Here is a 12,271-nt window from a genome sequence, read left to right on the forward strand (position 1 = left end):
ATGTCAGTGAAACAAATGCATGTTGCAAACCACCTTTTGTCTATAGCAGGCAAGCTAGATGTGCCATGTCACTGTTTGCCAGTACTAGCTTGTGGCATCAAACAGTTAAAGTGGCATGCTGCAGCCAAAAAAACCAGGTGTCTAAAACACTGGGTAAAATTTTCAGATGTGCCTAAGAATGAGATTTTTAGAGATATTTAAGCACCTAAAGATGCAGATAAGTGCTTAGTGGGATTTTCAAAAGCAGCCGGGTAGATAACTCTCATTGGTTTCAATGGGAAATCATAAAAATCAATGGCAGCTAAGTGCTAGGCACTTTGAAAGTCCCACCAGAAGCTTATCTGCCTGTTTAAATACTTTTCAGAATCAGACCCGAGTGACCTAAGTCCCATTTTAAAAAGTGGTTTCTACTGGGAGGACTTGCAGTGAGACTTTGCTCCTAAGCAAAGTCCTGGGCTCCCTGGGTGACTCTTATCACAGCCTGGCTCTGGCTTCCAGCCTGGCCAGAGGGTAGGGCCTCGGGGAGAAGACGAGGTGCCGGTGGTGGGCCACAGTTCTGGCACTGATAGCCCCACCCCCCAACTTCTACACAGGTTCTGGTGTTCCTGGCTACTACCATCACTCATTCCATGTGAAGGCTGTAATAACATGTTTATGTTATAACACCTGGCCAAATTTTAAGCTTCTGCATGTATACTTTGACACAAACAATTAATCCAGTGACAGATATGGCAATTTCCTGCAATGTTTTAGGGAAATCTTAGTGTATTAATCTTTTGCATCATTGTGGGCCAGGGATTGTATGTAATACCATGGGGGAGGCTGACCACTGCCTTCCAGAAACTAAGCACAGTGGAGGGTGAATACGCAAATTCACTCCAGAGAAGTACCACCACCCGGACAGGCACATATAAAGTATTTCGAAGTTGATTCTACAGAGACCCAAAGACAAAGAGGAGACTTTTGGATAAATAGCCTGAGTTCAAACTGACTTGGGGCCTTTGTTCTGATCCAGCAAACGGACAGAACCTTCTATCCCAGGGGGTCCAATCCCTGGGAAAAACTGAAAGGACTTTGGCCTACTAAGGTCCCATAAAACTGATGGGTAATATCTGGAAAGCTTTTAGCATGCACACAAGAACTTTTATTCTTTTCTATATGTTTTCTCTGTAATGCTTTCACCTTAAGAATAAATGTGCTTCCTTATAAAGGGCTGTGTAGTAGCTTATAACTGCTGGCAATTATGCTAAAACACAGATGTTGGCTTGTTTAGGCAGTCTGACTTGCTAGGGATAACACAATGTAGGCAGGGAACTGTGCAGCCTGGAAAAAAAAACTGTTCAGGAGGGAGAGAGACATGGGTCTCTGCCCAAGAGAGGTGACAGCTTGAGGAGCCTGGAGCCTAGAATGGGTGCCCATGCTGGACCATGGAGGGGGAATACAGGAGCAGTTGCCCTGAAATGCTACTGAGCCCACAAAAAGTGACATGCACCCATTCTGTGTGCGCAAACAGTTGCTTGCATGCGTATCTGGGCAGCTGGGCAACAAGTTTGCTTTTGCATGTATGCACACACACTTTTCCATAAGTTTTGCATATGCACTGATAAAGGTCATCTTAATATTCAGCTGAATGCATCTTGTTTTGTACAGATGGTGGAGAACAGATGGTTTCCCCTTTGTTTTTTACTGTTGTCCTGTTACCAATGTGACTGTCTTTTTGTAGAGTTTTTGGTGTGTGTCTTGCAATACAGCTTTTTGCAGTTTGATAATTGCCGTTGTAATGCCACCCAATCGAGTTCTCTATTCCTAAAGGAAAGACACCTATTGAAAGTCAAACAAAATGAAAGAAGTGATTATATTATCTCACCCTGAGATGATAAAGCACAACTCCAGTACTGAGGATATCATCATTCACTGCCATTAAATGAGGTAAATTGGAATCTATTATCACTCCAGCTTTTTCTTTGTTGATGTCCACACTGTATTCTTCCATTATGGCTTTCCTGTCAGTCCACTTATTGCTCCAGTCTTTGGTCAGCTGTTCAATCTTAAGGAAGGTCAGAAAAGGAAGTTAACACTAAAGATTTTATTTACACAGCAAGTTAGGTATATCTCAAAATATCATTTTTTTCCAAAAGGACAGCTTCCCTTTTGCTGATGCAATTTACTCTTGCAAAATTTCTATCTTCCACTGAATTGTGGGTGCAAACCTGGGTACTTCCAATTCTAGGTGAAAAGCACATCACTAGACACAAAATTAGAATTGCACCTGAAATGTATTTCATGTGCGCAAAAATGCAGGTGAATGTTGCACCAATCCAAGGGGAAATGGTGACTTAGCTCAGAGGTTCTCAAACGGTGGTCCGTGGACCACCAGTGGTCCACGAGCTCCATTCAGGTTGTCCAAGGATAGTTCCCTTTAAGGTGTGCGCCTGGGCAGGCGCACATGAGAGAATGAAGGGCCACCCACCTAATTAATGCGTGCATGGCTCCACTAATTAGGTGCCTGGACCCTGGAGAAGATGCACATGTAAGGTGAGGTGGTGGCCTTGGAAGGAATAGGGTGTAGGTGGCAGTGGGGTGAGAAGAGCGGGTGGGGGGAAATTTGGGATCTGCAGGGTTGCGGCGGCCAGAGAAAGAGGTGACTTTCCCCAGCTCCAGGGCTGCAGCTGCCAGGGAGAAAACCCCCTCCTTTCCAGCCGCAGCTCGGGGGCAGCCGCAGCAGGAGAGAGAAGCAGAGACCCCCACTCCTTGCCAGTCCCAGCTCGGGAGCTGCCGCGGCGGGGAAGAGAGGACACATCCATTGCATTAGAAAGGTAAGACGACTGTTATTAAAATATGAGTGGTGTGCTTTTGTTTGTAGAACAAAAAAAAACCACATTTTTTATTAAGGTTTTTTTATATAGCACTTATATCCAAAGCACTTTACGAAAGTTAGCTAACGGTACAAACAACATTTGGAAAGATCATTAAGTGGTCCGCCAAGACCCTCAGCAATTTTCAAGTGGTCCATGGAAAAAAAAGTTTGAGAACCACCAACTTAGCTCATTCAAAACTTACTCCAAAATATCAAAGGATACATTCTCAAGGTGTTTTTCATAACCTTTAAAATAATCTTTGTTTGTGTTGTTATAACCCTCACTGAACTTTAAAATTAAGATCTTCAAATCCACTCCAGGTTAGTGGTGATTTCTTGTCCTTAATGTTATCTCTGTAGTCTAAATGTCATTAACCGTTTGATAATTGTACAGCAACTTTATGAAATACATTGGTGGTCTCAGTTCAGGTCTTAAAGGACAAGTGTCCATATCACAAAACCACAATCACATTTGTCACAGGTTTTGATGGTCTTAGCAGAGAGGTCAATGACAGACTAGACCATGATGACTTAAAGGGACACTGTCAACTTGAGTTTTTCAAAACTGACCAATTTTTGAAGACTTCAATTCTAGCAGAACATTCTTTAAATAGTGATTGTTATGAAATATTTCTCTAAAAACAAAAGTTGAGCGTTTTTCTGCACCCTTGCTGATAATTATGAAGTTTTCTTTTGCTAGTCAATTAGTGCTATACTCATGGACTGTACAGGGAAAACAGTGGAACAGTCAAAAGCACAATTTAAACAAACTTTAAAAAGGGAAAGTGCTTTTTGTTTTTTTGCTAAATTCTGTAAGTTACAGTAATCTTGGGTGCTACTTGTAACAAACAGTAGATACAAAAAAGTCATACAGATATTAGATTAAGTTGACAAGTGTCCCCTTTATTACACCCCCAAGATGTGGTCTTTCAAGGTGAGGATTGACAGTGAACTGATGGGGCAGCGGGGGAAGCTTGCACTGCTGCTGACCAAGTCAGTTTGGTGAGAGGCAGAGCTTCAGCCCTATGCTCTTTAGGAGTTCTGCAAGACCAAAGCTCTTCTGCACTCAAATGGAGCTCGGAAGTTAACCCCTCAGGAAGTACTTGCAGACAACAGAATTATCACTTTTCATTGTTTCAGTCTTCCTAACCACTTCAGGGAGAAGGGTAGAAAACTCCTCTCCTTGAAGTCCACTTGGTACCTCAACTCATACAACTAATTTACCTGAGAAGCACATTGTTTCTACAGTGATTGGTGCTACAGAAAACTCTAAAATGGCCAGGTTACATAGATATGAAAACTATACCATGTACTATTAAGGACATTTTACATGCTTGTTGAGAATTGAATGCACTACACCTGCCATTCAGTAGAATGGAAGTTTTATGAAAGACCTGCTGAAAAATATGGATATTCCATCAGCAGGCATAAAAGCGTTAATATGGGAACATTTTCACTGTTTAAAAAAGATGTCACTGTCCCTATCAAAGTGTGTGCGAGGGGAGATTAATAAAATATACCCACCTTCATTTCATTCTGAAGAACCAATTCTGTCAGATTTCCATCTCTGTCATCACTCCAAGAAGGGCTAGAATTCCTCTGTACAAACAAATATTACAGAAATCTGTCTGTTTTCTTACTCACAACTCAGGCAGGCAAGTTCTGTCAAACACTCTGATTTCAGAGAAGTGAAGCAACAGAAGTAAAGATAATGTAGGCAGACATTTGATTTTACCCTCCAAATTTACTCAGGAAATACTTTCTAGTTACTTACTCCTTGTATGATACTGTGAAAGAATAGTTAAATACTGCTTTTGCACTACCCTGTCTCTGTGTGGGGAAGCTCAGAGCTAGTGTAGTCTTGGCCTCTACCTGCAAGAGGAGTAGTGACACAAATGTGCTAAAGCTCCCAACTGGTCCAAATGAAGCAGCAAACATGCAGGAAAACAACAAAGAATGCTAGCTGTATTTTATGTTTCAGAGTCGGTTCCCATCGTCTCTCAGGGAGCGCAGACTACGTTCTAACCCAGGGGCAGGCAAACTTTTTGGCCTGAGGGCCACATCGGGTTTCCGAAATGGTATGGAGGGACAGATAGGGGAGGCTGAGTCTCCCCAAACAGCCAGGCATGGCCTGGCCCCCGTCCCCTATCCGACCACCCCTCTACTTGCTCCCTGACAGCCCCCCCCCCCGGACTCCTGCCTCATCTACCCGTTCCCTGTCCCCTTACTGCCCCCGGACTCCCCACCCCATCCAACCCTTCCTCTCATTCCTTACTGCCCCCCTGGGACCCCTGCCCCATCCAACCATCCCTTCTCCCTGTCCCGTGACTGCCCCCAGAACCCCTGCCCCTGACTGCCCCCTCTCCTTCCTGACTGCCCCCCCCATCAACCCCACTGTTCCCCGCCCTCTGACCGCCCCAACCCCTATCCACACCCCTGCTCCCTGACCACCACCCTGAACTCCCCTGCCCTCTAGCCAACCCGCCCTGCTCCCTGCCCCCTTACTGCACTGCCTGGAGCACTGGCGGCTGGTGGTGCTACAGCCGCGCAGCCCGGAGCACCAGGACAGGCAGCCGATAGAGCCGGCCACGCCACCTGCGCAGCACAGAGCACTGGGTCAGGCCGCAGCTCTGCAACTGCACTGCTGCCCAGACCATTGTGCTGGTGGCGCAGTGAGCTGAGGCTGCGGGAGAGGGGGAACAGCAGGTGAAGGGCTGGGGGCTAGCCTCCCGGACCAGGAACTCAGGGGACAGGCAGGAGGGTTCCGTGGGCCGGATGTGGCCCATGGGCCGTAGTTTGCCCACCTCTGTTCTAACCCTAAACTACTATTAGTCATTTTCTTAGAAAAGGACTATGACAAGTGTGGTGGTGCTCTTTATTAATTATTAATATTCTATCTGGTTTTGTTACTAGCCTGGTGCTCCTGTACTGTATAATGGAATGTATATTTCACTGTAGGGGTCTGCTTGGCTAGCCAAATCAGCCTATCCATCCTAGAGATTGAGAGGAGGCCCTTTCTAATAATTGCTTAACAGCTTATGCTTAAGGGTCATTAAGAAACAATACCAGAGAGTGTAGCCTTTCTGGCAGAGGTGCAGCTGCTGCAAAACCATGATAAAGACACTAAAAGAATTAATAGAGTCATTCCCTCCCAGTCCCATTCAACAAATGTAAAGAAAGTTGTAACACATAAAATTATGGTTATATAGCTACCAAAATCATTACTGAGGGTTCAGTTAAGATAAGAATTCATACATACCAGTTCAAAGCTCATCAGCATAGTTTTTAATCTATCTATTTCCTCTCGGAGTTCTCTAATCAGTTTTACATTTGCATCCTGAAACATTAAGAGATGATTATCAATCATACTTAAAAATAATAATCTAGTAAAAAGACAATGACTTCCCTTACAGATGGTTATTCCAAAACAACTCTGTTAAGAAAGGACGTTAAAATAAAATTCAGATTTTCTATGGGGGGGAGGGTGTGAATTTTAAATAAAAGCTGCCATTCCTTACATTGTACCCCAATTATTGTAGAGCTCTTAGGATACCTCTGTCTCCCTGCTGCCAGAGCCTCTCTCTTCCATGGTGAAAGGTGCAAGCAGCAGGCAAGGCTCTGGCAGGGGAAAGGTAGCAGGGAAAGGCTCTGGCACCTCACTGCTGCCAGAGCTTTCCCTGATACCAAAGCCTTTCCTCACCACAGAGAGTCTGCTGGAGCCTTTCCCTGCTGCCTCCCCACTGCTGGAGCCTTTCACTGTGGCATGTAGCTAGACATGTGGTTGCTTGTTCTCTACACACTCCTGTAAGTGTAGATGTAGCTTAAGTGACTTGCCCAAGGTCACACAGGAAGCCTATGATGGAGCAGGGAATTGAACCCAGGTCTCCCAAGGCTTAGAACTTGTCTGCACTTACAGCACTGCTGCAGTGCAGCTGAACCGTTGTAGCGGTTAGTGAAGACACTATCTATGTTGATGGGAGAGCATCTCTCAGCGGCATAGGCACTCCACCACCCCGAGAGGCAGTAGCTATGTCAATGGGAGAAGCCCTCCCATTGACATAGCACTGACTAGAACAGGAGTTAGATCGGATTAACTGTGTTGCTCAGGGGTGTCGATTTTCCATACCCCTGGGAAACGTAGTTATACCAACATAATTTTGTACTGTAGACCAGGGCTTAGGCTAGTGCCCTAACCAATGAGCCATCCTCTCTCTCCAATAACACTGTACAAGGAAACAAAAAGGACATTTATTCTAGAATCTACTGTACTTCTGTAGACTCCCTCAGGAACCATAAAATACAGAAGGCTTTTCATCAAAGGACTCAGTCTCCAAGAAGGAGAACACACATGTAGGAAGGAGATAACTACGGGCCCAATTCAATGCTCATTGAAGTTCAAGGACTCATACAAATAGTCACACAAGTAGTGCTGTTTGAATGTAATGGGACTACTCCCATGTATAGGTACTGCTTATGAGTCCTAATAGAACTGATCCTGCAGCCCTCACTCCTGCACAGATTTCAAGGGTAATTTTGCCTGAATCCGGATTATAGAACCAAGGCAATGTAGTATTATGATTGGGGCTCTTAGCAACACCTATAATTAATGTTGCCTGACACGTCCCATTATAAGACCTTGTTTTCAGTTCTTAAAACTTTGCCAAATTTTAACCATTTGGGCTCAAATTTTCCATGCCTCATCTTTCTGCTTCAGGATTAAAAAAAAAAAAAAAATAGAATAAAAAAAAATAAAAAATATTTCAGCCAAAATGGTTCAACCATTTCCAAGAATAAGGCTAGAAAAAAAAATACATTTTGCCCATGTTAAAAAAATAAAATAAAGAGCTTTCCTTTGAAAAGATCTAGTGCCCCCTATGTTTTGGGCTTGAAATCTGGCAAGGGGTTGGCTTTATGTCAGGAATGTGCCATTTGCCATCCTTGACAAATTCAGCCCAAATTGGGTCAAGTTATAAGCCTTTGAAAAATTGCAGTTCACACATCTTCAGAAGAGAAGAGACTTCTTTGATTTTAGCAGCTAAAAGCTCTGAAGATTCTGTCCTCACTGAACAGAGCTCTTTTGTGTGACATGCACCATCCCCACAGAGACTTAGAATGCGCCAGCCCAGGGCTACAGGGGCAAAACTGAACTTTCCCTGAAATTACTGCTCCATGGTAGGGTGGGGTCAGTCACTGGAACTGAGAGCAGGGAGTCTGTCTCTCCTGCTCTCAATGACCCCTCATGCTAGCACCCATGCAGAGTGGAGGAGGAAGCTGTCTGACTTGAATGCAGAGGGGACAAAAGCTGGATGGAGTGCAGGGGGAAGGATAGGAGCAAATCAGGCCAAGGAGTCTGGTTAGACTAGGACTGGAGGTGGGTGGGCAGAGAAATTGTGGCAACTGGAATTGGTGGGCAAGGAAACTGGGAGCCAAGAGGGAGGGGAGGCTGGAAATGGTTGGGCAAGGAGATTAGGACTGGGAGCCAGTGACAGAAATGTGTGGGATGCAGACCCAGTGGACTGGGAGTTAGAGGACGTCAAGATCAGAAAAGAAGCTTGGGGGAAGCTGGGACTGGCTGACCAAGGAGGCGGGAACTAAGAAATTGGAGTCAGGAGATGAACAGAGGGGATAAATCCAACCAAGACCCGGGATGCCAGGGAAGAACTAGAATTGGCAGAGCAACTCTATTGGCAGAGCAATTGGGATAAGGAGCCAGGAAAAGGTGAGACTGAGGCAAGGAGCCAGGGAGGTGGTATGGGAAGACAGGCTGGATGAGGAGCCTGGTGAGGTTGACTTGGGAGGAAAGCAGGAGAGAGACTGGACAAGGAACTCGGAAAGGGGGTACTAGGACTATCTGAGTAAGGAAACTGGGACTGAGATGAGAATCTTGGGGAGTGGAGACTGGCTAAATGAGGAGAATGGGACTAGGACAAGGAGCCAGGGGTTGCAGGATTGCAACTGAGACAGGTTGGAGGGGACAGGGCATAAAGGGTCACATTTGGAGGAACGGGCAGAAGAATCTGTGCCTACTAGAGCACACTCTGAAACAGAACTAAAGCCTCCTGAATCTCACCATCTATCTGCTGTCAGATAATATCAGTGAAACCCACTGTCAAAGTGTGTCCCCCAGTCCCCTTTAGTACTGGTCCACATAAAGGACCATAAAGGTCCACTAATACTATCAGTTACTCAGTTCAGCTTGCAGAGGTCTGTGTGGTGAATCTAAAGGTTCCAATGCTGCTGATGACAAACTTGGGGGTCAATATGATGCCACACGATGAAATTTGTTTTTTCACTTTTCTTTTGTATAAGTCTAGGAAATTACACACACAAAGCTATGTTAAAAGGACATTAATAAGGTTGTAAAATCAAGAACTCAAAACTGAGAAAATGCCAGACCTTTGCAACCTTAATTCAGCCACCTAGTGTGTATGCATTATGATCAAGTCTTTAATGACATGAACACATGCTTTTTTCCTTGCACAAGAACCCATTCTCATTCAGTGACCAAGATAGATGGTGTTCATTTAATGAGCTGCTATCCAGTATTTTTGCTTTATCATCACTGCTCAACGTATGGACCCAGGCCTTAATTCTTGCACACTACTCAAAACCCTGCTTTGAAGACAGAATTATTAATTTCCTCCTGAGCTTTTCTATGGTGTCCATCACTACAGGATCTGAGTGCTTCAAAAACATTAACTGAATTATCTTCACAACACCCAGTGAGGTGAAGGGATGCTATGATCGCCATTTTACATATGGGGAGATGAGGCCCAGAGAGATTAAGGTCAAAAGGTTCCACCAACCAGAGATGCCTAGGACTTGATTTTCTCAGTACTTAGCATTATATAGCAACTTACATATTTAAAGCACAGCTCTCATTCACTTTTTGTTGCCGCTGAGTATTCAGCACTTCTGTAAATCAGACCCCAGGTCTCAAGTCAGTCACCCAGAAAATGAGGAACACACAGTTAGAGACCACATGGGAAAAGTTTGGTTTAAGTGATTTATCCAGCATCTCACAGGAACTCCATGGCAGAGATAGGGATGGAATCCAGTTCTCCAGGGTAACATTTATCTTAACTATGAGACCATCCTCTCTCTTCCTCCAACTCTCTACCTTATTCACTATGCACCTTCAAATTACAGACAACAGCAACCTTTAATATACAACCCTGAGTCATCTCCAAAGCAGGTACAGCCTGTGCACTGAATAAAGCTGAAGTCCTGTGGAAAATATAGCATGCGATCATGTAATTCAATGCTGTATTATAAATGTGCTCTGCTTTGAAACAGGAGTAGATCATAGTACACTGGGGAACTTTCAGTGCATGACAGCAAGGTACACATGGACATTGTGCGTGGTAGACTAGCATGGGGTAGATTTAAACCTCAGCTTGTGGTGAACGAAGCGTTCCTACAGACAAGCCCATAGTAAACATATTTGTAATGAAAATTCACAAACAAGAGGGATGAAAGCTGAAGGGATACAAAACAGGAATGTCTCACGAGTCAGAGGTACAAAATTATATAAACTGCACTCAATCAATTACAAACAATTCTTTTTTGACATATGATCCAGAGGTGAGTCTATCTGACGCTGACATTGGTCAAAGCCCATTGCTGTAAGGTTATATTTGTGTCTTTCAATTACTTAAATGTGCTCAGACTGTGTTTGGTAGATATGCTGAATAAATTTAAAACATATATAAAAATTTAAAATCAGAAGTTGGTGTCTCACCTCATTCACCTGGGGCTTGTTAATAATGTTTTTGGCATTTGAGGCATATCTCAAAGTACTCATGGTTTCATTGTAGCTGGAGCTAGCAGGAGAGATGGCTTTAAATGAAGAACAAAACAGATTTATAGAGATTACTGTTTTTATAAAAATTGTAAATTTATTAAAAACTTAAAATGTCTTTAGGGATTTATCTCAAGTCCATAGAGAATGACTTATCAAAATCCCTTAATTTATAAACACATCCTATAATAGTGCTGATCAAAGCCCCAATCTTAGAAAGACACATGTTCAATCTTAAATTTAGTTCCACTGACTTCCTTCAGTGAGATTATTCCCTGTGCATGAAATTAAGCATAGGTGAAAAATCTTTGCAGGACCAAGGCCCAAATGATGCAATGGACCTCACACCACAGTAGTGGTTTATTTTTCAGTATACCACACCACATATGAAGTGAACAGAAAGCTGAACTCACTGGCGATCATGATGGTCTTGGAGTTGCCCCCTAGACTGTCCTTCAGAAGCCAGGTGAGGATGGAGTCACGGTACGGGATGTAAGCCTGACGCCTAGGCCCGCTGACGCTGCCCGGAGGGTGACTGCTCACACGGCTGTCCCCTTCACTAGTTATGCTGTTTATGCTCTGGCAGCTGCTGAACAGCTGAGAGTTTTGTGCTGTAGGTAATACAATAAACATTTTCTGAGAGGGATTATCTTCAATGGGCTCAGATAGCAATTTCTTGTCTTCTGCATTTAGTGTGTCTTTATTACTCTCAAGTCTGCATCCTAATTGGCTGAGATGATAAAAATGTCATTAGTATTGTATTTTACACTGTCCTGCTGGCTGTCCTCTGATATTAAAGTATTTAAACCATTATCAGTTGTTTATCTGAAAACGCGTTTTTAGAAATCAGTTTAAATATCACTACATTTTTTTTAATGATGGCTATTTTCATTCTATAATGTCAAACTAGTACATGAAGGGGCCACCGAGCTGTTCTCCTCAGCCCAGTATTCTAAATCCAACACCCTTTTCAAATACAGCACACAATAAGGGGTCTCGTGGCTTTGTGCATAACTATCTTTCAAAATAAAAAAATATTCATTTTATTACACATACCTAAGGTGGAGATGACAATTCCCAGAGTAACCAATGACTTGTTAATGTTGGCACCTTCTGTAATTCGATCTTTGCAATAACTGGGATCAGCTCTTTCACTAAGACACATATCAGGGGACAAAATACAAACTGTGTGACTATACTTAATATTTAACACATGCCAGGACAGGCCTGAACGAGAACATGTTCTTCTCAGGTACAAGAATGGAAGAATTCAAACCTCAGAAGTAAACAGTATATGCTTTGGGCATTTTACATAAAATACGTTCCTCTTATGCTACTTTTTAAAGGGCAGCAATTCAAGGTTACACTCTCACCACATCCACATGTACCCTTTTTAAATGCAGAGCTCAGTTGAGATAGAGACAGAACAATGGTGCTGCAAGTGGCTAGTGGAGGAGGAACATAGAACATACTTTCTTGTTCCCTCAGTGCATCATGCAACCCTGTTTAGCACTGAGTCACTGAGGATAGCGATCTCGCTGGGGACCAGTTCTTTTTCCGAGTGTCCCTATGAGGGGAAGTAGTGGCTCGCTTCCTGGAAATTTTGGAAGACT

The 12,271-nt window shown here is 43.6% G+C and overlaps 1 protein-coding gene across 1 annotated transcript in view; it reads right to left on the bottom strand.

The window, feature by feature from the left end:
- Window positions 1-12,271, bottom strand: part of STARD9 (StAR related lipid transfer domain containing 9) — a 200,271-nt gene that overhangs the window by 71,355 nt on the left and 116,645 nt on the right. The window contains exons 11-16 of the mRNA XM_074955639.1: window positions 11,715-11,812; window positions 11,072-11,269; window positions 10,599-10,696; window positions 6,117-6,194; window positions 4,382-4,456; window positions 1,868-2,047 (exon numbers count right to left, since the gene is read on the bottom strand). Coding sequence (XP_074811740.1) covers window positions 1,868-2,047; window positions 4,382-4,456; window positions 6,117-6,194; window positions 10,599-10,696; window positions 11,072-11,269; window positions 11,715-11,812 — 727 coding nt within the window. The remainder of the gene's footprint in view (window positions 1-1,867; window positions 2,048-4,381; window positions 4,457-6,116; window positions 6,195-10,598; window positions 10,697-11,071; window positions 11,270-11,714; window positions 11,813-12,271) is intronic.

This window comes from Natator depressus, chromosome 6 (genome assembly GCF_965152275.1).
Source record: "Natator depressus isolate rNatDep1 chromosome 6, rNatDep2.hap1, whole genome shotgun sequence".
NCBI classification, from domain to species: Eukaryota; Metazoa; Chordata; order Testudines; family Cheloniidae; genus Natator; species Natator depressus.